At 36.3% G+C, this 27,948-nt stretch overlaps 1 protein-coding gene across 5 annotated transcripts in view; it reads right to left on the bottom strand.

Moving 5' to 3' along the window:
- The window catches only part of LOC121369061 (misshapen-like kinase 1), a 170,078-nt gene extending 142,691 nt beyond the window's left edge, over positions 1–27,387 (bottom strand). For 3 of the 5 annotated variants that reach the window (XM_041493893.1, XM_041493917.1, XM_041493900.1), the window contains exons 1-10: positions 27,034–27,333; positions 23,052–23,117; positions 12,288–12,344; positions 8,822–8,866; positions 7,394–7,474; positions 6,578–6,626; positions 4,452–4,513; positions 3,193–3,283; positions 2,010–2,082; positions 1,262–1,319 (exon numbers count right to left, since the gene is read on the bottom strand). In XM_041493893.1, coding sequence (XP_041349827.1) covers positions 1,262–1,319; positions 2,010–2,082; positions 3,193–3,283; positions 4,452–4,513; positions 6,578–6,626; positions 7,394–7,474; positions 8,822–8,866; positions 12,288–12,344; positions 23,052–23,117; positions 27,034–27,090 — 639 coding nt within the window. In that variant the 5' untranslated portion in view covers positions 27,091–27,333. Of the gene's footprint in view, positions 1–1,261; positions 1,320–2,009; positions 2,083–3,192; positions 3,284–4,451; positions 4,514–6,577; positions 6,627–7,393; positions 7,475–8,821; positions 8,867–12,287; positions 12,345–23,051; positions 23,118–27,033 lie in introns of all 5 variants that reach the window. The other 2 variants (XR_005957556.1, XM_041493909.1) reach the window with 2 other exon arrangements.
- Between the last annotated feature and the right edge of the window lie 561 nt (positions 27,388–27,948).

Raw genomic sequence — 27,948 nt, 5'->3', positions numbered from 1 at the left:
CATCGATTAATTGGTTTTCCTTAATAAACACCACTAGAGCACATCGATTAATTGGTTTTCCTTAATAAACAGCACATCGATTAATTGGTTTTCCTTAATAAACACCACTAGAGCATATCGATTAATTGGTTTTCCTTAATAAACACCACTAGAGCACATTGATTAATTGGTTTTCCTTAATAAACACCACTAGAGCACATTGATTAATTGGTTTTCCTTAATAAACACCACTAGAGCACATTGATTAATTGGTTTTCCTTAATAAACACCACTAGAGCACATTGTTTAATTGGATGTGAAACATTTGTTAATTTGTAGTCAACAGAGGAAACCTGTTACATTTTCCTAATGCAGCAAGGGGTCTTTTATATGCACTTTCCCACAGCCTTTGTCCAGATATAATGTACTGGTTGGAACGAGAAAACCCCAATCAGTTGAATGGATCGACTGAGGTGGTTCGATCCTGCGACACAAGCACCTCTGGCGAGCGTTCAACCGAATGAGCTAAATTCCACCTTGTGTAATGTGTTGAAGACAATAACTAAGAAGTAGATACGCCTCAAATAAAACTCTGGGATGGGATGTAGCTCAGTATGATCAATTATATTATATCAATTATATATTGATCAGTTGTAAAATTCTTAATCCGTTGCCACGGGCACAGGATGTAGCCCAGTGGTAAACTGCTCTCCTGATGCGCGATCGGTCTAGGATCGATCGGCCTCAATGTTTGGGTTTTTTTTTCATATGTCTCAATTAGTGCCACATGACTCGAACATCCAAGTCAAGTTTTGTTTTGTTTAACGATCCCACTAGAGCATTAATTAATTAATTAATAACATGTTGTTTAAGGAGTTTCCATTGTATAATTTGTTAGAAATTGTATTTAAAAACAATTCTTGATATAGATGTTTGTTCAACAGTATAAAGTAAACTTTAGTTCATAAAATTATTAGTGAAAGCGAACAAAAAGCAAAGTCATAGCAAAAGTTAGAATAGTGTGTAACATACTTTACATCATTTCTATAAATGGCGTTCATGTATTGACATCGAAAATGACCTCTTTTAATTAAAGAAAAAAAGAGCTGGGGTAATAAATAAAACAATATACTGAGAACAAATTAAAATAAAAGTTGTGTGAACACTGAAAATTATTTCACCAGGGACATAACCTTGATAATAACTGGCAACTCATTTATTATTCTCCATACACCACCCGTTCATCTGAACCATGTGAATACTAATATGTAGATAACCGTACCCTATTATCATAAGTAGCATCTGTGTTTTCGTCACAGGCAATCACTTCTGGCGCCATCCTATAAAAGAACATTATGACATTCTTTACCATGCAGATAAATATTTTGATATAAAATTTTATTGTTTAAATATTGGTAGTTTATGCAAATGAACCACAAGAGATATAATAAGGGCTGTTTCAAAACTGATCACATGGGGAACTGTTAAAGTTATAAAATTTGTTTAACAATACAACTAGAGCACATTGATTAATAACTGATCATTGTCTACTGAATTTAAACATTTTTAAAAAAACGTTCAGAGAAAACCTGCACATTTTCCATTAGCAGCAATGTTTAAGAAAAGCAACTCTTGGTGCAATATTTAGCCATTATTAAAAATTAAATAGTAAAAACAGAATCACTTACCAATAAAAGAAAGGAAGGAAATGTTTTATTTAACGATGCACTCAACACATTTTATTGACGGTTATATGGCATCAGACATATGGTTAAGGACCACACAGACATGAGAGAGGAAACCCGCTGTCGCCACTTCATGGGCTACTCTTTTCAATTAGCAGCAAGGGATCTTTTATATGCACCATCCCACAGACAGGATAGTACATAACATGGCCTTTGTTACACCAGTTGGAATGAGAAATAGCCCAATGGGCCTACCGACGGGAATTGATCCTAGATCGCTGCCGCATCAGGTGAGCGGTGTACCACTGAGCTACATCCCGCACTCTAACAATGAAAGTTACTTACCAATATGGAGTTCCTATAAATGTATTTCTTCTACCAATGGTTTTATCTAACTGGGCACTAACTCCAAAATCAACTGAAAAACAACAAAACAAAACAAACTAGTTATAAACATCACAATGGTTTTATCTAACTGGGCACTAACTCCAAAATCAACTGAAAAACAACAAAACAAAACAAACTATTTATAAACATCACAAAGATCAGAACTGCAAAGTCGAATCATATTCCACAAGTTTATAAAACATTTTTCATTCATTCACAGTGATTAATTCTGCTCAGAGAAAACAAGGAACTGAATGTTTAACGAAACCCCATCGTCACGTTTTAACTAAGGCTATATTAAACCTAACATATATGGCAACTACAACCCATAAAGTTTGTTTTGTTTAACGACACCACTAGAGCACACAGATTAATTATAATCATCGACTATTGGATGTCAAACATTTGGTAATCCTGACATTTAGTCTTCCGAGTGAACCTGCTACCTGTTTTCATTTGCAGCAAAGGATTTTTAACATGCCTTGTCCCACTGACAGGACAGCACATATCTCAAGTGTTTGATATACCAATCATGTGGAACTGCTAGGGCTTGGGAAAAACCAGTGAGTCCATCGAGAGGCTCTATCCTATGACTGAATCACTGAGTACCTTACTGACTGATCTAAATGACGCACCCTCTACTGATAGCGAGAAGAATCTGTTACACCACAACTATTTAACGATTTGCAGCAAATGAGCTCTTGTTATGCATCTTAACCAGACAGGACAGTACACACCACAACCTTTGATATACCAGTTGTGGAACACTGGTTGAACCTTATAACCATGCAAAAGGTCATATGTAGATGACATATGGTCAACTTCTACTATCAGTGTTTGACAACGGTTTTAGAAACTCTGAAGTCCTATGTATTATAGTAATACAACTGATCATTTCTACTAGCCAAGATGAAAAATTCACTAGCTTGGACCAAGGGTTAGTAGATTTTGTAAAACCCTGTACTATGTTTGTATTTTGGTACATTTCACGGATTCTTTTATATTAATTTGTGTATTGATATTTCATAATATTTTTTTTTTTAAATACAAAATTGGTCAATAAATGGTCAGATAATAGAAAATGTTAAACACGAATTGACTGATAATCAAAGGTAAAAGAAGTAGGTCAGTCTCCAGTTACCTAGTTTGACTTCTGCGTTGTCTGTTAGTAGAACATTCTGGCCCTTGATGTCACGGTGAATGACTCGGTTTCCATGCAGATGTGCTAGACCCTAAAACAAAACAAAGGCAATAACAATGTATTGGTGTTTAATTACAATGAACACATGCATAGTAATGGTTTGTTACAAAATGGCTTATATAATTCTTAAATGTTATAGAATATGGTTATTTCGACACTTAGTTGAGGTAAAATGAAAGAGGAAAAAAACAGAAGTTTGTTTTGTTTAACAACACCATTAGAGCACATTGATGTTTTATTAATCATCGGCTATTGGATTTCAAACACATGGTCATTTCGACAGTCATAGAGAGGAAACCCGCTATATTTTCCCATTAGTAGCAAGGGATCTTTTATATACACCATCCCACAGACAGGATAGCACATACCACAGCCTTTGATATACCAGTCGTGTTGCACTGGTTGGAATGAGAAATGGCCCAAAGGGCCCACTGACGGGGATCGATCCTAGACTGACTGCACATCAGGCGAACGCTTTACCTACCACATGGGTTACTCCAACCAGCACCGCATCTTTTTATGTGCACTTTCCTATCGATAAGACAGTAAATATCACAGCCTTCATGAACCTGTCACGGATCAATGGTTATAATGGGGAAAATATCCAGATTTCACCGCAGCAAATAATCCTGCGAACAATCATATCTCAGATGAGCGCTCTACCACCGAGCTACACCCTGCCCCGCTAGTTACGTTAAGTCTGAATGACAAAACAGTATTCCATGATCAAAATCATACTTCTGTACAAGGCAGTCGAAAGGACGTTAGACAAAGTTTAAAAAAAATTTAAATTCATATTTTAAACAACTGATCCACAATTTTTAGTAAAAATAGTTATATTGGAGTTTAATAGATCTTTTTAATTGATCTAAGTGGGTTTTTTTAGTAAAAAATGGTTGTGTTGCAGTTTAATCATTTACCACCTTTAACGGACAACCCTGATAGATATATGGCTTGTCAGGGGTTGAAATAATTGGTTACTAATGGTGACTACATTTTTTAACTTGTGTCTAGATAGAAAACGTTAACTTGCTTCAACCTGGGGGCCAACTGGCTTTGACCCATGAGTGCAATGTATTTGAACCTATTTGTATACATAAGCATTAAATTAAACAAAAATTTGGAGCAAGTCCATATTTCTGAAGCAAGAACTGTTTGTAAAAAAATTAAAAAGACCATCTGTTTAGAAAATGGCTTACTCGCAGTATCTCTCTACAGATGTAGGCTATCCATTCTTCTTTCAAACAGCTTCCCTTTGTAGCTGCAAGAAGAAATTAATTAATTGTAAATAATGTAAAATAAACAACATGACAGATCAAAATTTGAAAGCAAACAGGAAATGTTTGGTCTAGAAACGGAGTCGGTTCTGAGACGATACACTTGTAGCTGAGTCATACAGCAGCAGGTGTCGGAATGTTACCACGTTCTTGACAACACTTGGCTACTTGTAGCGGTGTCTTTTTCTCTCTATCTTGCACATATACTCATTCACTCTCTCCCTCCCTCTCTCTGTCTGTTTCTCTCTCTCAATATTACAATGTGCTTGACAACAGCCAGTTAGTTTTCTTTCTTTTTTTTCATTCTCTCACTCACTCTGTGTCTCTCACTCACTCTCTCACTCTCTCTCTCTCTCGTACATTCATTCTCTTTCCCCCCTCCCTCCCTCCCACTCTTCTTCTCTTCTCTCCCCCTCCCTCCCCTTCCCTCCATCTCTTCCCCTCCTCCCTCTCTCCCTCTCTCTCTCCCTCTCTCCCTCTCTCTCTCCCCTCAGTATCACAAAATGCTACTAAGAAAACAACCAATATCACTTTTTGTCCACATGCAGTGAAAAGGGCAGCAGTACAACCAGCTGAACTTTTGGGTGTCACTTTGTCATGGATGTGTTGAAAACCCACATCAAAACAAGCCCCAGTCTAAACAAGTTGTGTCAGAACTGACTAATGTACCAGGCAACATCAACCTTTCATCACACACAGACAAATCAACCTAAATTTTCACAGGACAAAAACATTTTTGATTCTGATTGTAATATTTTTAGACTTAAATAATAATGGAGAGAGAGACAGACAGACAGAGACAGAGAGAGAAAGACCAACAATGTAGTAAAAGTATTATACATAAAAACAATTAAATTACTTATCTTTTTTTTAGGAATGGTGGATGCAACATAATTTGCAGTAGTCGGCCAATACATAAATATGTTTAAAGATGTAGCCTTATGTCACCATTTTAAAACACCATTTAAAAAAAAAAAGTTTGTTTTATTTAACGACGCCGCTAGAGCACATCTTATCATCGGCTATTGGACGTCAAACATATGGTCATTCTGACACTGTTTTTCAGAGGAAACCCGCTGTCGCCACATAGGCTACTCTTTTACGACAGGCAGCATGGGATCTTTTATTTGCGCTTCCCACAGGCAGGATAGCACAAACCATGGCCTTTGTTGAACCAGTTATGGATCACTGGTCGGTGCAAGTGGTTTACACCTACCCATTAAGCCTTGCGAAGAACTCACTCAGGGTTTGGAGTCAGTATCTGGATAAAAAATCCCATGCCTCGACTGGGATCCGAACCCAGTACCTACCAGCCTGTAGGCCGATGGCCTGCCACGACGCCACCGAGGCCGGTAAAACACCATTTACTAATGCAAAATACTAACACAACATTTATCTCTATCATTGCTTAATAGGAGCCAAATTCATACAACATACAACAAAGCAGTAACTTATTCTGTGTCACTGATAGTTGCATCGATTCATGTTCATCTCAATACATTTAAAAAAAAAAAAAAAAAAAAAAATTCAACTTCAAAAATATGTAATTAAATAAATTCAATTTTAATATTTTTATTTAACATATTTTTTTTTTTTTTTTTAAACATGCATTGAGATGAACATTCATAGATGTAACTATAAACCAAGTTTCATTGATGTACACTGTAGAACTTAGTTTGTGAGGAAATGAAGCAAAACACGAAACTTTAACATCAAGCTAAATGTAAAAGTTGATGACGTTGCCACCGAGGTTGGAAAGGTAAAACCCATTTCTTGCCTTTTCACTTTGTAAAGGTGAGGGGAAAAAAAAACCCACACCCAGCAAGAGATCTTTTATATATATGTACATTTCCATAGACAGGACAGTACATACCACAGACTGTACCAATAGTAAATTATAATTGTAAATTTAGTTATGTTGCATTAAAAACCCCAAAAATCTTTCTATTTTAATTCAAATTTTAAATTCCATAGCCTTATGCTCAGGAAAAGCATACTTGTACCGCAGACGGATATAAACGAGCATGAAAATAAATTCTATCTCTCACCTTTGACTAGATCGGTAACAGAACCAGCACCACAAAACTCCATGACAAGCTGAAAGAATAAGTGAGAGATATAAAATATTACCATTATACTTTATAGTGACAACATTTAAACACAGCTTTTTCTCATATATTAAAAACACCAAATGAATGCATTTTAACAAACAACCACATCTCCAACATATATAGATTTTACATGTAAGAAAAACACTTGTAGTTACAAATAAATTCAACTATTTTGTTTACTTTAGATCTATAGCAATCATGTATATTGCCAATGATTCATCTGTTACATTGCTTCAGAATTATACTTTCAGAAAATATACAACATAATGCAGAAAACAATTTAGGAAAAAACCCCATAAAAAATAAATAAATAAAAAACCTAAAGGAATGTCACCTTTAAAAAGTAATGTATTATTTAACTGGTTTTAAATTTACAATAAATTCAACCTGGAAAGGAGTAACGATGAGATATAGATATCAAATTAATTTAATAAAAATACTTTTTCACATAACAATAGCAACAAAGACGGCTGCCAAAGATAGACACTATGAGAATGTTGAACCTACCCACAACTGGTCATCTTTTCCAGGCTGACAAAGATGGCCGCCAAACATACACACCGAGACACTATGAGAATGATGAACCTACCCACAACTGGTCATCTTTTCCAGGCTGACAAAGATGGCCGCCAAACATACACACCGAGACACTATGAGAATGTTGAACCTACCCACAACTGGTCATCTTTTCCAGGCGGACAAAGATGGCCGCCAAACATACACACCGAGACACTATGAGAATGTTGAACCTACCCACAACTGGTCATCTTTTCCAGGCGGACCCTTCTTGATGAAAGCACCATAGTAAGTTGCAATGTTCCGATGATGGGAATACTACAAATAAGTTTTAAAAATATTTTTATATCAACATTTACAAAATTATGACAATAACTTTTTCAAAAGGGCATGTGCCTTAAATAGGTAATTAGTTCATAGGCAGTAGAAGATGCCACTGACTGGTGTGTGTGCGTGTGTGTTTATGCACATGTGTGGCAGTGTGTGTGTGCATGTGTGTGTGTGTGTGTGTCAGTGTGTATCTGTGTGTGTGTATGCATGTGTGTGTGTGTATGCATATGTGTGTGTGTGTGTGTCTCCCTGGGAAGAGGGGCAGTGCAATATCTTCAGTTGGTTGGGGAGGTGGGGGAGTGCCTCTCTGGCTCCCACACTTGTAATGCCTATGTATTTCAACAAATTCTGAAATGCCTGCCTGGTAACACTTATACAATACTTTTACACTGCTTTCAAAGCAAGTCTTTGACAATGTTCAGTGTTGTTAAATATGGTTAATTTGACATTCATCTTCATGGATGAGCTGGTGCCTGTGGAGCCAACATTATGGATCATTAATGTCAGTGCAGTAGGTCTGTCCTGCTCACCGACATCACATGATCCCTGCTCATGGACATCACATGATCCCCTGCTCACTGACATTACATGATCCCTGCTTACAGACATCACATGATCCTGCTCATGGACATCACATGATCCTGCTCATGGACATCACATGATCCTGCTCATGGACATCACATGATCCAGCTCACTGACATCACATGATCCTCTCACCGACATCACATGATCCTGCTCACGGACATCACATGATCCCTGCTCACGGACATCACATGATCCCTGCTCACGGACATCACATGATCCCTGCTCACAGACATCACATGATCCCTGCTCACGGACATCATATGATCCTGCTCACGGACATCACATGATCCCTGCTCACTGACATCACATGATCCTGCTCATGGACATCACATGATCCTGCTCACTGACATCATATGATCCTGCTCATGGACATCACATAATCCCTGCTCACTGACATCACATGATCCTGCTCACTGACATCATATGATCCTGCTCATTTTTATTTAGATCACCAAAACTAAAATTTTGTGGGCAGACAAAAAAACACCCCAAAAAACCCAAACAATTTGTGCTACCATACTTCTGAGATAAATTTCAAGTCCTGTAAACATTTATATCACTTTTCACTGGGGCAGCTACAGTTCATGAAATCCGATGAATTAGTAGCACTCTGGATGGAGCAACTAGACACAGTAACTAGTGCCGATATCCTAAACGACACAGTAACTAGTGCTGATATCCTAAACGCTGGTATTTGTCAAGTGGTAAAATGATGTCAAGAATAATGGAATAAACTGCTGTAACACTTACTTTTTTGAGCACGTTGATTTCCAATTTTATCTCTTCCTCTTCCTCCTGTGAACAGAGAACATATAGCATTGTAGTCATATATTCATGTACCTTATATAACATTTGAAAACATTATATCAATATGAATATATACCATTTTTAGGATATGAATAACAAAGGTTCTTTTCTGAGCAATTTTGATTTATTATAAGACACTGAATGAAATATTTGAAAATAACAGTGAAATAATAGTTATTTTGTTTAACAACACCACTAGAGCACACTGATTGATTAATTTAATTAATTAATCAATCATCGGCTACTACATGTCAAACATTTGGTAATTTTTACATGTAGGCTTCCGAGGAAACCCGCTACATTTTCTCATTAGTACCAAGGGATCTTTTATATGCACTTTCCCATACACATGATAGCACATACCATGGCCTTTGAGTGAAATAATTGTGCTATCAGTCACTAGTTAAAGTAACAATCACAAGTTTGACTGTGTTTTTACTGCAGTGATATTGCTTATCAAAATGACCTCTTTGATCAATGACATCATTTGTGGTTGTTTTATTTTTAGAATAAGGGTCCGAGACAAAAAAAGAAAAAAAGGTGCATAATAAATAAAAAATGTCTTTCCTTTTTTGTGAAATATGATTTATATCCCATCTTGTGATTTATGCTAATTCACATCACACTTGTCACACAATGTGTAACTGATTTACAATCCAACCAGGCAAGTGCTCTACCACTGAAGGATTGTCTGTTATTTGTTTTACGTTCATCAAGGTATGAACAAAAACAAACATCCGCAAACTGCGTGAATCAGCGAAGCTGTTCTCACATACGTTTACGGATGATTTGGGGGGTTTTTCATACCCAGATGAACGTAAAAGAAATAACAGACAATACTTATGATTAAATTTGAATCTCAAACTTGCTAATAATAACATTAAAAGTTCATAATTTATTTGGAATTATTTTTGGTCCATAAACAATAACGCCCCCCAAGATAACTTGCCCGTATGAAATGATGTCATCAGATATGATGTTCCCTAACAACGTAATGTTTACATTTATCGAGAGAGGAACAAACTCCCATTGCTATGTTTGGACCAATGGGATGAAGTTATATTGTATTGAATTTAATGGAAATTTAATTATTTTTACTTATAGTACGGTCATCACACTGAAGTCCTATCTACAAGCAAACTGCTTGGAAAACCCCCCAAAACATTGGATTTTTTTGGGGGGGGGGGGGGGGGGAAAGAGAGAACGACTTTCAGTCATCACTAAGAGCAAAATCAAGAAAAGCTGAAAATCATTCTCTTGAAATAAGTGGCCAGGCAAGCAAATTTGCATAAAGTTTCAAATGAAATTGAATTAAACATTTTCTTGTGAGGCAATCAATTTACTGCTCTCCTAACTTTCCAGGTGAGTGTGAAGGAGAGTGCGAGCTATCACACAGCTTTCTTGTCGAAGACTGACTCTAGTGCTTACATAGGGCCATTATCTGACACTACTTAACCCCTACCCCCCAATTTGCCTATGGCATCAAGTCTGAAACCTTGAGGTTGGATTTTCAACTTGTAAATGCTCAATTATATGTGTAAAAGTATACAATGTTTGAATGTCGAACCCCGAGATTACCGGCTCCCAAACTCATAATGTTTTAGCCCGTACTGGTTTTACTCCTCTACAGTCTACTCTGAGCAGGGAAATGTCAACACAGGAGCCAGCGTCTAACCCCGCATCAACAAGTCACACACAGAGTCGGGCTTGTCATAATGTCAACGCGACCCAAGCCAGATTAGCATCACACTGTGTATATTCACTGTAAACAGCATCACCAAACCATCCCCCATTTTAATACATCACACATTTTTTTTTCTCTCTGGGATAAAAGATTCACAAGATACATTGTATTGTGCTCAAATAAATTTTGAGCATGTCGAAAAGCACAACATGCGTGTGTACTGCTGGGGGGGGGGGGGGAGAGAAAAGTGGGTCAATCCTTGTGTCCACACAGAAGCATGTTTTAATGAAGCTTTGTTTATTTAGGCACGGAGGCAGTTGCTCTGGGAGCTGGGATTCCCAAATCCATCAGAGACGTGACATTAACACCGTGCATTCCTTGCTCGACAGCCACCACATTCTTTATATAATCCAAACGGTAATCAAATGGGAGGCAAAAGTGAATATCTTTTAGCAATATTGGGGATGATGTATTCTTGGAATGCAGTCATCCTATGCACTGATACAAAGTTAAGCTTGTATAAGCTCTATTCACTGGATTTAAAACTGTTGCCGTAAAACAATTTTAAATGTGCATTTCCATTCAAAAAATTATAATAAATTTTAAAATGGCACATCTTTAATTAATATTTTAAAATATTTTAAAACAAATATTTTTACAGCTCTCTGCATTATGATCATTAGGTTTAAAGAATATACACATACAAATATAACTACATTTTAAAATATGGTGTATTTTATTATTTCAAACAAATGTTTACAAAAGACTTCACATTTTATCAAATTAAATATAAAGACTATTATAATTATTCCTTAACTAATATTAATTAAGCTGCTTATTTAAGCCCTTCTGAACTAATTAATTTAATTTAATCCTGCTGTTTTAACAAATCAAATCCTATCACATTAGACATAAAAATTAAATTAATTAAGTCCTTTTAAATTAATTATTCGTCAAAAGAATTATTATTACCGGTATTCAGATTCTATCTTAACATATTTTCAGTTTGTAGTAATCCTTTTCTAAATTTTACAATTTAAAGACATCATCCAGGAAAAAACAACAAACGAAATCAATGCAATTCATAACGCAGTGTGGGATATGGGAGATACCTGTACCTAAATATAATTTGATGGATTCAGAGCCGTGAGAACTTAACAGATTATTTTAGGAGCTTCATGTGTCATACTGATTTTACGAAACGAGTTGAGGTAGAGCGAGGGTAATACATGAATCCTGACACGAGTTTTGTAAAATCAGTACAATTCACACGCGAGTGTAATAATTTCTTTATTATCCATAAAAAATTTTTTATGAATAACAAGCGGGGACCATGTCAGAACGTTTAAAATGTAACTAGAAGGAGACGCCGATTTGGTAAACACATACACAGACTAGGGAAGCTGCATTATGTTATGACGTAGCTTCCCAAAATTATGTCATTCGTTGTGCATGGAAAATCATTATGAAACATGTCTGTCATACTGGTTATATTTCCCTGAATATCTTGAACTATGTGGATAATAAAAATACTTCATGCCATGTTATTATTGTCTATGGGTTATGGGGATAAGGGATATTAAACTTTGTTTCCGATGACGCAAGTAAATTTTGTTCTCTAGCTCCTCTATTATGGTAACACTAATTTAAATTATGCGATATACTGGTCTGTACTTTAACAATAAAAATTTCTCCAATAATTCTTCTGTTCAATCTGTGACGTACCTCAGTTACATTCATAACCTTAATGGCCGCTAGCTGTCCGGTCTTCGTGTGTCGACCCTGAAAGGTAAAATATATTTTTAAACAGAATCGTACTGTACTGAAAGGTCAAATATTATATATTTTAAACACATCTACACTGAAAGATCAAATATTAAACATAAATGCATTGAAAGGTAAAATATTGTACATGTAGGTACAAACAGAACAAGAGTCTCAAAATAGCTCAAACCAATCTGAAGTGAAAGAATATTTCTATAAAATCTATATATATATATACGTAATCAGGATCCAGTAGTAAGCATGATGAAATGGGTAAAAATCCAAACCCTCAAATTTTCTAAGGGTACCAATCCATACTGTGAACTTGAAAAGGATTTAATACAAGGTTTTAGATTGCTCCAAGGTGATGAAAGAATGCGCCCCAAACAAGTATAGCCAAAATAAGCAAAGCCCAATTAGGCACCACTGGGCTAGGCACCACTGGGCTAGGCACCACTGGGCTAGGCTCAAAACATTCCACCTCAAAATACATGGAATGGAAAGTTGTAATTAAGATTAAAATAACTTGAAATGCATTTCTGAATGGTGTACAACTCTTTACCAGCTGTTATGAACATTAGGAAAGGGAAGGCACTTCAGTACATTTTCATTAAAGTTAGTTGTGCTTAATGACAGCACTAGAGCACACTGATTTATTAAACATCAGTTATTGCAACCCCTGCCATTAAGAAAATGTCCACCACAGCAAACAAAAACAAAACCCCATGCCATTGAAAAAGCCCTGAATATAGTCCATGGGCAATTGAAGAGGTTGGTATTGGATGTCAAACATTTGGTAATTTGGACATATCGTCTCAGTGAGGAAACCAGGCATATTTTGTTCCAGTAGTAGCAAGGGATCTTTTATATGCACCATCCCACAGGTGCACTGGCTAGAATGAGAAATATCCCAATGGCCCCACTGACAGGGATCGATCCCAGACTGACCACACATCAAGCTAGTTTTACCACTGGGCTATGTCCCACCCCTTCTAACCAAAGAACAAAAATACTTTTTGTTATCAATGAATAATAAAACAATATTTTCACCTAAGTGCAAGTGTTGTCACATTTGCTCAACTGTTTTGGCCAAGTATATTAGCTATGCTGTCAACAAATGTTACAGACTTTGTACTTTCTCTAACGGAATCAAAGGAAAATCATAATTAAAAGTCACAATTAGTCAGAAAAAGTTGCAGAAATAAATTGCTCCTCTTAGCAAAATTAACTCACAAATGGAGAAACAAAATTGGAATTTGTCCAAAATTCAATTCAATTTGTAAGGTCTTTGTTGGGGAACTCTGCAAGCAAATGACTTTGTAATTAAATTATCTGAATTAACAGAACACATGCGGTCTGAACCAATCATATTCCAAATCAAAGTTAATACCTCGAGTCCAACACAGAAACACAAATTTACCAGATAAATCTGATACCATTCTAAAATGTTAACATCAGAAACAACATTATTGCGAAGCAAGTATGTATTAACTGATCATAATTACATAAATTTGAAAATTCTTTAAAAAACTTTTTTTTTTAAATCAAATTAAACAAAATATTTTTTTATTTAATGACGCACTCAACACACTTTATTTACGGTTATATGGTGTCAGACATATGGTTAAGGACCACACAGATACTGAGAGAGGAAACCCACTGTCGCCACTTCATGCACTACTCTTTTTTCGATTAGCAGCAAGTGATCTTTTATATGCACCATCCCACAGACAGGATAGCACATAACACAGCCTTTGATATACCAGTCGTGGAGCACTGGCTGAAACGAGAAATAGCCCAATGGGCCCACCGACGGGGATCGATCCCAAACAGACCGCGCTTCAAGCGAGCGCTGTATCACTGGGCTACGCCTCGACCCCTACTAAATGATAACTAAACTGCTTTAGGCAAAATAAAATAATTCACAATTTGGTGAACATAAAAAAAAAAAAATTGGATAAGAAATTAAACAATATTAAATAAACAATAGTTCAATAATTTCCAGCTCTTACATTCTGTACACACATGTATTAAGTCTAGAAATTATCAGGGAATATAATATAACATAAAGTGTGAAATTTGTCACTTTATTATGTTGGTAAGGCAGGTTAGCAGCATTGGTGATGGTCGGAACTAAAAATACTGGTCGGACCTGACCAGTGCCAATGTCAGACGTAACAAATGTTTGACATCCGATAGCCGAAGATTAAAAACTACTGGTCGGACCTGACCAGTGCCAATGTCAGACGTAACAAATGTTTGACATCCGATAGCCGAAGATTAAAAACTACTAGTCGGACCTGACCAGTGCCAATGTCAGACGTAACAAATGTTTGACATCTGATAGCCGAAGATTAAAAACTACTGGCAAAAAAAAAGAAAAAAAAGAAGAATAAAAGATAAAAAAGAAAAAAGAAGAAGAAGATTTGGATATGGCGCCATATTCGTTTTACCCTCTGGCAGAAACCCTAATGATATGTATTTTTGTTATCCTTTTTACTGTCAATTATGCTTTGTTTTGTATATAACTTTGCTTCATATACATGTACGTGTCTATATCACTGAGAAATGCACTTCATATTATGCCCAATAAAACTATTATGAGGCATACATGTACTGCACAAAAAACCCACAGTGCATGTTAGCTTATTAAAAGTAAGCTGGCAAGCGACACACACTCGTACATAATAAACTTCACTTTGATAAGACCTGCCAGACACTCGAGTGAGGTACCAGACTAAACCAGACTAAACGGTGCTCGTTGAACATGTTTAATGGACCGTGAATGATGATAACAAGTTAGTCAAGTGTAGGGGAGTCTAGCCTAGTCATGTTTTAATGGGTCAATCCTTCATGAGTGGCAAATCCCTTTACTGTTACGTCAGCAAAAGGCGGCCCACCTCATTGTGTTAAAGACAGACACTAATCTGCCAGTGTTTGTTCGCTCACATAGTTTTTCAAAAGAAAATAAAGTGTGGAGGAAGGTATCAGTCTTGGTGGCATATGGTTAAGAACACACACATACACACACAGACACACAGAGAGAGAGAGAGAGAGAGAGAGAGAGAGAGAGAGAGAGAGAGAGAGAGAGAGAGAGAGAGAGAGAGAGAGAGAGAGAGAGAGAGAGAGAGAGAGAGAGAGAGAGAGAGAGAGAGAGAGAGAGAGAGAGAGCAAACAGAACAATGTCATCCCATATTAAAGGATTATATTGAAGACAATCCTTAATATCATGGTTCAATTTTGAAATTGTCATTAAATTATTAATTAGGAATTTTTGTGCTTATGTTTATGAAGGCTGAGCTATTTTGACTGGTGCTGCCATCTTACAACTTTCAGTGAACCTTAAGGTTGGAAAGTACAACACGTAGTTCATATTCAAATGAGTTTTAAAGGCTAAATAAATAAATACCTGGTAAATATATAAATAATAAATAAAAAAAAGTTAAACACTGTAAATACATATAGTCAAAATTTTTATCAGCCAATAATATTACAATTTTGTTTACACATGTATATATGCTGAGAATATAACATGTAATGTGTAAATTGTTTATTGTAATATAACATGTAATGTGTAAATTGTTTATTATAATATAAAACGTAATGTGTAAATTATTTATTGTAACACAAGTTCCTGTGTAATAAATAACTACACACGTTAAGTACAAATTTAGGATCAATTAAAAAAATTTTTTAAATAATAATAAAAAATAAAAATAAAGAAACACAGGAATACTAATGAGTGACACACCAATAAAGAATAACATGTCCACAAAAATGAAAAACAAAAAGACTAACATTAAGAGTGGTTTTAAATTAATCACATTTGAGGGCAGGAAAGTGGTAAAACAAAATTATATATTTACCACCAGTGTTTCTGCCAGAAAGAAATTTTTGGGTATGGCGCTATGAAATTGAATATTTACAATGTGTGTACTTCAATGCATCCGCAGATGATTGGGAGTATGGGGGGCCTCCCCAGAAAGAAAATGGGTTAGGTGTAGGGTTAGGGTTAAGAAAATCATACAGTAATGATAAGAGTAACTGATTTTGTCAAATGGTTAACTTAGAATAAAATATGCACAAAAATTTGGCTATATCGCCATACCCAGAAAGAAAGCCTGAGCACACCCCCACTGAAAGTTGGATGGAGCCAGTCCTGGGACATGAACCCACCTGTAGGGCATGACTCTGAGCACACCCCCACTGAAACTTGGATGGAGCCAGTCCTGGGACGTGAACCCACCTGTAGGGCATGACTCTGAGCACACCCCCACTGAAAGTTGGATGGAGCCAGTCCTGGGACATGAACCCACCTGTAGGGCATGACTCTGAGCACACACCCACTGAAACTTGGATGGAGCCAGTCCTGGGACGTGAACCCACCTGTAGGGCATGACTCTGAGCACACCCCCACTGAAACTTGGATGGAGCCAGTCCTGGGACGTGAACCACCTGTAGGGCATGACTCTGAGCACCACCCCACTGAAACTTGGATGGAGCCAGTCCTGGGACGTGAACCCACCTGTAGGGCATGACTCTGAGCACACCCCCACTGAAACTTGGATGGAGCCAGTCCTGGGACGTGAACCCACCTGTAGGGCATGACTCTGAGCACACCCCCACTGAAACTTGGATGGAGCCAGTCCTGGGACGTGAACCCACCTGTAGGGCATGACTCTGAGCACACCCCCACTGAAACTTGGATGGAGCCAGTCCTGGGACGTGAACCCACCTGTAGGGCATGACAAAACACTCCCTTGACAGGCAGTCGGTATTGGATTGATGGGCCTATTGGGCTATTTCTCATTCTAGCCAGTGCACCACGGCTGGTGTATCAAAGGCCGTGGTATGTGCTATCCTGTCTAGGGATAATGCAAATAAAAGATCCCTTGCTACTAAAGGAAAAATGCAGGGGGTTTCCGCTCTAAGACTATATGACAAAAGTACCAATTGTTTGACATCCAATAGCCAATGATTAACAAATCAATGTGCTCTAGCAAGCGCTTTAACCACTGGGCTACATCCTGCCCCAGGATGTCTTCAAAGACTATATGTCAGAATCATAAAATGTTTGACATGCAATAGCCGATGATCAAAACATCAGTGTGCTCTAATGATATTGTTACTGGTAAGTAAAATTAAAAACTTTAAATTTAAATCTGAGCTACATCCCACCCCTTGAATCTTAGCTGGAGACGGTACTGGGACAAGAACCCACCAGCCCTAAGGCTTCAGTAACCACTGTGTTCTGGTGGCTAGATGGTCTTCATTCAGATCATTTTATTATTATTATTTTTTTTTTTTTAGTTCATTCAGATCTTAATTTACACAATAGAACAAAAAGTGAGGGAAATGATTAATTGTTCCCCATACTTTAAAAATTATGGGGAGCCATTTAAGATATCACCATAATGATAACATTAACAGGGAGCTACAAATTAATCTTCTTGAACTAGTCTCGCGGGAATGACGGAAAAAAATGTTCACACGGAATTGTTGATCATTGGCTATTGGTTGTAAAACTTTTTATAATGTAGCTACATTTTTCTATTAGCAGAAACGTAACTTTTATATGCAATTTCCCCACAGACAGGGCAGCACATACTACAGCATTTGATATACCAGTCTTGGTGCCATTTAAGAGATTACCATATTGGTATCATTAAAATTCACACGTATCCTAAGGGGAGCTACAAAATACTCTCCTTGAACTAGTTTCAGGGGAGTGAGAGAGCGATAGCTCCCCTTTAAACAAGGGAGGTCTGCTCATTATGTCCGCCAGCTGCAGTGGACATGCAATAAAAGCTCGGCTCAGCACACAGCTCCCAGCTGGCTTCCTGGCAGCAGGGGAATGTGCATCCTGTGGCATACCGCCCGTATTACGCCAGGCATGCAGGAAAGCTGGTCTCATACTGTAGATACCCCCATCTCGGCTCCATTGTGTGAACGTTTCACGTACACCAGGCAGAGTAAACCAGCCGAAACACTTAGCTGGCAGGCAAAATACCAAGCTAAGCCGAGCTACCATCAGATGATTATACATGTATGTAGTGCTGCCAAAGTGTAACATCATTAATTTATCATTAATATATTACATACATACATGTGTACTGTGTATATACATGTGTATGTATATCATACATTTTACATATCAAGCTCAAACAAAACAAAAAATGGCACTTCAGGCAGTTCTTTTATAAATGCAGGCTGTGAAATGAGCAAGATGTTGTGCTTCCCACAAATCACAGTGTAACATTATGAGATGGAAGTTATCCCAAAATATCTAGATTACAGGTACATTCCTTTTTCACAATTCCTGCAGTTCTAATGTTATAGAAATACTAAACTCCAATGCTTGAAATGAATATCTGGAGGTTTACCAGCTGTATCAGGATGGGGCGATTGTTTGACATACATGTACCATCATCCACATTGTAATATTTATTATTATTTTTAAATATGCATAAGAGAAAAAAATGCAACTGGTCCACCAGGCATAAAATAAATAATAACCACTTTGTCTTCCACCCCCACTCATGTGATCCAAATCTGGAACAGCCCAAAGAATAATTTTATTAACAGTGTCGAATATAATAAAAGGGAGGAATGTTATAACTGGCTTTACATTTAGGTGTCTTACACATGGTAATTATGATATTTCATCTACAGTAATCTAGAGAAGAAATAAAAAGGTTAAACTTTGTTTTATGCAGGCCATAGGATTTCAAATTTCATGGGAAACACCTGTTCGGTTCCGTGCCTTGTGATCATGGGAATTGATCGATAACTGGTTTTAGGTTCCGTTGAATAATCGTATGCAATATAATAATCATGCGAAACAAAATTTTGGTTGTGTGATTTTATCGACATGGTACCAGAAACAATTGTTTCCGTAAAACCCAAAGGCCTGTTTATGATACCACCAGATCAAACTGATTTTACAATTAACCAATGGCCATTGGATGTCAAATATTTCGGAAACTATATGACATATAATTCTATTAATAGCACTATGGCACTTCCCCCCAGACAGGTCTGCTCACACCATGGCCTTTAATATACCAGCCATTGCACACTGGTTAGAACAGGAATAAACGTAATCAGAGAGGTTCGATCCTAGGACCCAAGAACTTCCGCTGAATGCTATACCAACTGAGCTAGATTTCACCCCACGAGAAGAAACCAGAAGCCATAAACTACAGGTAAATCACAACTTGTACATTTCAAAAAAAAAAAAAAGTGGTTAATTAAGGTTCAAGCATGCTGCCCTGAGCACACACCTCAGCTATCTGGGCTGTCTGACAGTGGGTTAGTTGAATCCATGTATAAGGAATCAATTGTGAACACAAATTCAACTCTTAAGAAAACTAAAGTGAAGCAACAACATGATAATAGAACAATCATTTCTTTTTAAATGGCTTCTGTCTTTGTCACAAGGAGAGGTATGTGTGAACGTTTGGGCTAAAATTAACAATGGTGGGTCTTTTATAGATTTCAAATATTTTGCCATCAGATTAGAGAAAAGAAAAGAAAAATTCTCCCTAAATATGGTGTGAAATGCTTTGGCCATGACATATGACATCAGTCAGCTGAGTTACATTGTCAACGGAAGACTGTTTGAAAAATCATTAAATCATAATAATAAACAAGAATACTGGTGAGGTACATGATACCCCACCCAAGGACTTTGTTGAATCAGCACATAATAATGCACAAGTCACAGTGACCTAGTTAACCTTCAGACTACTGGATTATTTTTTGACAAAAACGTTTACTCACATATATTCATTTAAATATATATAAAGTTCATATTTGAATCGATAAGTATTATTTTTGTAGGTTTTACTAATTTATATATTGTAGATCAGTTAATGTTGATTAAAATTAGGCAAAAAACCTAAACAATTGTGTTTACTTATGGGCATTTGTGGCCAGATGTCAGTATTTATGTCTATTATTCCCAATAACTGTGTTTCTCTGACTACAATTGTTTCATTAAACGAACCCAATATTTGGTGATTTTCGTTGTTGGTAAAACGATAAAGTTTATTACCAAATTAGCGGTCACAATCAGCTACTGATTCTCAAAATGACTGCAATGTTCTGCCACTGTTGTCAAGCGAAAATACTTGTCAAGCGAAAATACTTGCCAAAAACCACCCTTTCAACTAAAATTCCCAAGTATTTTCGATTGAAAAACAAAAAACTAAAGCTGCCCAATTGTCAAGTAATCGTTTTCCTGTATTTTATTATTTCCGGTGAGTGCTGTGTGCAAAACGGCGGGAAATATGAATTGGGGAATGCATTGTATACAGTGTACAGTATGTCAACTTGTGTGACGTCGAGCCAGATATCTTGCCTGCAGCAGCCAGAAGGTTAAAGTAATGCTTGTGAAAGGCTTTTGGACTGGTATGCATATGCAACGATATATAATGCACATTACTGCTTAATATTAACAAGTATAATTTTATATTTAATTAATAAAATGGTTAAATGTGATGGTTATTATATATAACGGGTGCAGCCATTTTGTACCATCCCAGTAATTACGCCCTCTGGCGAGCCGTAGGTTACCTATACTTAACGTGTCATGTCAGGAATTAGCCTTAGAACTGAAGAAACAAGTGTACCTGATTTTTTGCAGATGCATCACAATGTTCTGTAATAATACCCATCCCAATAACTCAGCAACAAGTATATATTATTTTTCAATACAAAATAAACCAACATTGTCAAAGTGTCAAAATAACTGTATTATGTTTTGTCCATACATAAACCCACGTATTGAAATGATAATCAGAGCGTTTTCATAGTTAATTGGTCTTTTCTTTCCGTGGCCTGTACCTGTGGTTCCTGATTGGCAGGTGTATATTTGAAAGGTCACCAGTCAAGGTAATTACTGTTTAGACACACACAAAAATATGAGCCTGTTTTATTCAGATCAGAGGGTATTGTGGGATAACCTGCCAACCCTAAAACGGTAATGGACATTATCAGCCGTTCTGCTTTATTACTGTAAAACCCTTGATTAAGTGTCATCTAAAATCACAAAACTGACCAATTACATAGTCCCAAAGAAAAGAAAATTATCACATGGGTATTGTGAGTGGTCGTTTTTGCTCCAACGTACCCTACCAATAGGCCTAATAATATGCATTTTTTTCATTGAATTTTTTAACAAAGAAAAATACTATAACTCCATTTCGTTCTGTTGATTGAAATATATTTAGTTAAATAGTTGATTACACTATCAAGTCATTTAGGTTGTCTTAAAGTCAGGTTGCTTAAAAGCGAAACACCTTATCGTAAATTAGAGCATTTGTTTACACTGTGCATACAGGAGTTGGTCGGAGCTGACATCACTTCGACCCACGCTATAGTACCGGACACCCCAAAAAAAGTTGTACAGTTTGCATCCAATGTTTGACAATGAGCCAAAATTAATTGATACAGAAAATACGACCTGGACAAGGTTTTCTTTAATATACCATAATGCATGAAAAGTAGGTCATAGTGACTTAGTTATGGCATGCAAGACATCACCATCCTAAATTGTACTTGCATACCATGACAGCAGCACCCACTATGATTTTATGAGATATACGAAGTCAAAGGACTCATTTGACAAGGTAAAATTGATCTGCTTATTGCTTATTTATATGTATGAAAATTTGGAAAAAGCTTTTTTCATAGATAAAAAATTTAGGGTTGGCAAAAATGGCAAAAGAAAATTATGGTCGGTCAAGTAACCGTAACCACACATATTTTTTTACCAATTGAAATCCTTTCCTCCACAGTGAGTATATTAGATATTATGCCCCTTAAAACCACGCCGACGCAAAGCTTCAAATTGACTGGGACCAAGAGGCAATCACTGAGCACTATATATACATGAAATATGCTGTCAGATAACCAGGTGCATGAGCAGACTTTGGCTGGCAATCTTACACTAAGTATTATAAAAGTGAATCATTTATATCAATATCTGTGTTTGGAATCAGTTTAAACCTGTTTCTCAATTTCTAGCTTTTTGCTTCAAGATTAACATCTGAAAATCAAAGATTGTATGTACAGCAGTGATTCGGGGCTCCCAACCCTGGCAGTGCTAGCTGATCTGGGACAATAAATTATTTTTAAAAATATATATATATTTTAAAATATCTTTTTACTCCACACTGGTGTAGGAAGGTGCAAAAAAGTGTTTGGGGGGCCCCATCTTTTATATTCAGTCCTCAAAATTCACGGCAGCAATCGGCAATGCCGTCGCAAAATCGATTTTCGACAGCATTTCATTGCCGTCGCAAATCTGAGTGGTGAAAAGTCTGTAGGCATTTTTCTCTGAACTTTGCCCAATTACTGATCCCCCAAAAAAAGCATTTATAGTCTAGTGTGGCCCAATTTTTCTTCAATTAATATAAATCGGTTTATTCCGGTATAGAAATGTACTAAAATAAAGTTGAGATGTCATGTTTTAGCATATTATTACTGCAGTGGATCATAGATGAATAATTTTAACAGCATTAATCTTATCTTTAAAATTGCTGCCGTAGTGCTGTTGCAAAATTTATTTGCGACAGCATTAAACTGCCGTAGCAAACTTGTCCAAATTTCAAGGGCTGTATATTTACACACTTTTACACTATTATAAAACAAATATAGAGCCATGCAGTGCTCCACTAAATGAATTTTGAGCCTTGAACGAAGTGAATGGATAAAACTTACCTTGTATACTTGGCCATACGTGCCATTTCCCACCACTTCTATCAGATCAAATATCCCTGCAGGGTCCTGCAAGAACAAGTACAGAAATACTCAAAAAACATTACCGCAGTTTACAGAATTTAAAAATCAATCTGGCTGAAGTTCTTCACCTGAAATGATCTTTGAACAGAATCATTTATACAGGCCTCCAGCCTGTTTGACGAGCCACTTCATTTATTAATCATTTAATGGAATAAATATAGTTAACACAAGAACACAAAAAGAAAAGTATTAGAACACGAAAGGAATATTTACATTTTTGTTTAAAGCACTCTTCAGCTTATAATATAAGCAATTCAACCAGCTTTCGAATAAAAAAAATAATACGCAAACCTGTCAAACACAAGTGTTAAATTCATGACAGAAAAAAACAGAAGAAAAGATAATTGTGATAATATAGAGTTATTTTCAGTATATATTTATCTGATTTGGCAAAATGACAAGCTTCATTAAATAGAGCAGGGAACATTTTGTTTTCAAAATTTTGATTTGCGATATTTGTAGTCAATTGAAAATTTATCAGCAATTACTGATTGTTTTTAAACTGTGTAGCGATCTCTGTAACTTACATAGCGAATCTTGATGCGATACTGTACAAAATGTTTTCTGCAGCGACCCGTCTTTATTTATGTTTATATTACCCCAAAAACACATTTTTCTCATTCTCAAATGTGATTTTTAAAAAAACCTTGCAAGAAACTCAATAAGAACAAAACTACATTCCATTGCCAAGAGCAAATACATGTACGGAACTTTTGTTGGAAAGGGGTGCAATGCAATTATAACAGGCACATGTTAATTGGGGTCAATTTGGGGTCAATTTGGGTCAAAAGTTTGCTTGTTTTCTTTAACACCACCACTAGACACACTTCTGAAAATTAAAAATCTGCGTGACCCATTTATCGGTTACGCATAAATAAATCCAAGTAACCCATTTCCTTTTTGCGTAATCAGTTATAATGGTGCTCCAAATTCCGTATGAATAAAAACTAGGTTATATGCAAAATTATATTTGTGCGAGCAATGCACGAATAAAACGACTATTGGATGGGAAACATATGAACATTTTGACTTGTATAGTCTTCAGACATGGTTCACTCTTTTGTTTGTAATTCTATTTTCCTCCAAATGGTCCACTTGGCTTAGGGTCATTCGATGTCAAATCACCCAATGGGTTAAACCTTGGATTGGTTTGGTGGATGAGGTTTCAGAGGAATTTGGAGACTATAACGTCAAGTTCATGCACCCTCATGGACCTTCAAGGCAGTTCCATTGGCCGTCAAAAGCAGACAGGTGTTGGATTCCAGAAAGGGATATACTTTGTGTTATAAACACCCAATCCTTGACATCATCTTCATCCAGGAATTACAGTATCTGCCAAAATTATCTCGTCAGAATTTCTAAAGTCTGTTCAACATGGATAGTTAAAGACTAGAAAGCTTGTGACTTCAATCAAGTAGTCAGACTCCTCAAATAAACAGAAATACAATAATATATAAAATTAACAAAAAATGAAGGAAACTACCAGTAGTGATTTATAGATTCTATTTTCCTTAATCAATTGGTTGCCTGGTTGCCACACTATATTGTATCATTAACATTCATGACATTTACAGTGTTGACGCATATACATTTAATAGTGAAATGCATGAAGTCTATACAGAGAGCATAGAACAACAGCAGATAAACATATTTCAATTTGAAATTGCTGACTAATGAAACATTTTCCACCTCCAATTTTTTTATATGTTGTAGATAACATGTTGGGCTATAATTTTAATCAAAGGTGATCTCAAGGTCACGTGTCCCACAAGGTCAATTTCAAGGTCAAAATATAGGTCAAACGGTCATCAGCCCAAAAGTAACCCAAATATCAGGAATAATGCCAGATTTGGATTCCTTGTAATTCCCCCTTTCCAGTGATACCTCATTTGTCAAAATTGGACCATTGGTTGCTGAGTTATGGCAATTTAAAAAAGGGCAGCCACACCCTTTTTTGACAAAATTTAAAAAAAAGAAAAGGCCATAACTCAGAAACCGTTGGTCCGATTTAGCTGAAACTTGGAATTTCAGGTTTTTCTGCCACAATAACTCTATATACCAAATTTCATTGAAATTGGGGAGGGTAGGGTTTAAATTTCCTTTTTTGGGGGGTGATTTGACACGGAATGACCCCTTACTGAAGACAGTCTATGATTATTTCAGTTTGTCCACACTCATCAGGCTTCCTATATTCATTTCATTCAGTGAAAAAAAAAGCTTCCATGGTTTCTGCCAGATACAAAGGGTAAAAATATATACCTTAAAATCTTGGAAATTTATTGACATTTTTATCATTTGTGAGATAAAAGAACTGCTGTTTAAAATTTGTCAAAGTACATGAAATGCAGTGTCCAATTTCAAAAGATTTCAAACCCATAACCACCTAGTCCATCCCATCCTCCTACAATTTTTTTTTTTTTTGTAAATAATTTAAGTTTTGTTTCATGTCAGAAGAAAAATAAGTGTGTTTTTTTAAAATAAAACATATAAAATAATTTTGTGTGCAATTTAGAAAACAATCGGCTCAGAAATGAATAACTTGTAGTAAATTCCATAGCATGAAAAAAGGTGTGACCTGTGGGATGGACTATAGATGTGTCACTTATAAACCTGACTAAAAGTGGAAGTCAGGTTTTCTGTCAGAAAATATTTGGAGAATATTTAATAACTGAAACAAATCAGACCATAAGTGCCATATCATGCAGTGTGTGATTTTGAAGAGTGTCCGGGAGCAAAAATCATTTAGGACTCTGTAGTTTGGCTAGCATACAAGCCTGTATGGCTTGTAAAAATTGGTTGTACAAATTACAGTCAACTTATATCTTAAAATCATGGTAAATCAGTCTTGAATAGCAATCTTTTTCGTGGTTTCATGCAAAACATTTAGTGTATCTTCTGTTCTACAGGAGACATGCGGCAGGGCTTGCTGGGGGGTTCTCAAGATTTGTAAACATGGAGTCCTTATGACATTTAAACTTTTGAAACTGAAATCACACTTTCACGTAAATGCAAATCAAAGTACAAAATATGCTGATACAGTCAAGTCTTTTCAGTATGTTTTATCTAGACAGGGTTTTTGCCAGACGGTACGAAGGGTAAATTACGTACCCTGAAATGTAAGAAATTAATGGACACCTTTTTATTTTTGTTAAAAGATAATAGTAAGAAAAACACTGATTAACATAAATTTGTCAAAGTACATTAAATGCAGTGTTCACTTTCAAAAGATTTCAAACCCATAAACCCCAAGTAGCTTATTAGGGGCACCTACAATCTTTTGTTTTGTTTTTAGTCCATACTCTCAAATTATACACTACATGGATATATCTACTGAATGCAGTGAAGTAAATAAAACATTGTAAGGATGAAAGGTAGTTGGGAGTGATGACAGCACTGTGTGCCACAGCATTAGTTTCTAAAAACTCCAGCACTGGCAGTATAACTATATACCATGGACAATGTGCTTAAATATTAATCGAACACACTGAGTCTGACATATGTAGGTGACAAGGTCTGTACATCATGTATCCTGTAAATACTTTGATAAATAGCATCAATACCTGCATCAAGTTGATCAACTTGAAAACCAATATCTGCCATAACCTGGGCATGCATGTGTATCATACTTTTAAATACAACAGCATATCAATATAATTGTTCAGATATGGAATCCTATATGTGAAGTATATTAATTATTGACAGTTGCTAATTTGCTTTCACAAACAAACCAAGTTAGAAAGTTTCTCTGACAAAGACTTTTCTTGCAAGTTTGTTGTAAAAAAAACAACAACCCCACATTAAAAAATCAATCTTGCTGGGTCATTCTTTCTTCTGATGAAATTGTTAATTGTTTAATTCTTGTTATAAAACACAACTGTATGTGTTTAAATCACAAACTTACCCTGAGACTTGACAGGTCTATATCATCTAAACTGACGTTCACTGAAGTTGTCGCCATTTTGTGATTTAATCAGCATCGAAAACAGCTTCCTTCGAGTTCAACTGTCTATATTATAAAATCGCGGCTGATCTGGAAGCTAAAATTTCTCATACTCTTCCTTGATATATGAATAACTTCTTTAATTGCCAACTCAAAGTGGAAATCCTACGTTAAAAGCTCCAAAATTAGACCTAAACCACACCATATCCAACTATTTACAGTCAAAACTCAACCAAGTGTGACCTGCAATGCATTGTGGGAAATATTGTCTGCCGATATTTTCTAAACGGCCATACTCACTCTTTGGTGCAAATTCATTATTCCGGTCGGTCACACATGAATGAGCTTACTTTGTCTTTTTACGTATCTAAATAAGATTACCTATCAGTGAGGTCAAGTGGTGTCGAACAGAAACAAAGGAAAAACTGGAGCACGTTTACCGGTTTAATTGACAGAACGCTTAGGTCATTTAAACGCGTTGGTGTTGGGCCTACTACCCCACTCCCAGAATCATTGTAACTTTTAACTGATAAAAAAGTTACGTTTAACGACACCACTAGAGCACATTGATTTATTAATCATACGGTAATTGATGATAAAACGTTTGGTAATTTCTGACGCGTAAGCTAGTCGTAGAGGAAACCCACTGCATTTTTCCATTAACAGCAATAGATCTTATATATCGATAACCCTACTTAATATGGAATTATTTTCAAAATGCGATGCCAGATATGGGGGCGGGGAGGGGGTGGGGTGGGGTGGGGTGGGGGTGGACACAATAAGTACATCGAGCGTCACATTTTAACTAAAATTTTGAAACTGGTGCTATTTTAACAGTTATTGACATATAGGCCTCAAATTTCACTAAATGTCACC

This window comes from Gigantopelta aegis, chromosome 1, assembly GCF_016097555.1.
Source record: "Gigantopelta aegis isolate Gae_Host chromosome 1, Gae_host_genome, whole genome shotgun sequence".
Lineage (NCBI taxonomy): Eukaryota > Metazoa > Mollusca > Gastropoda > Neomphalida > Peltospiridae > Gigantopelta > Gigantopelta aegis.
Note: the sequence above shows the minus strand (reverse complement) of the source record. Positions and strands in the feature narration are given on the sequence as shown.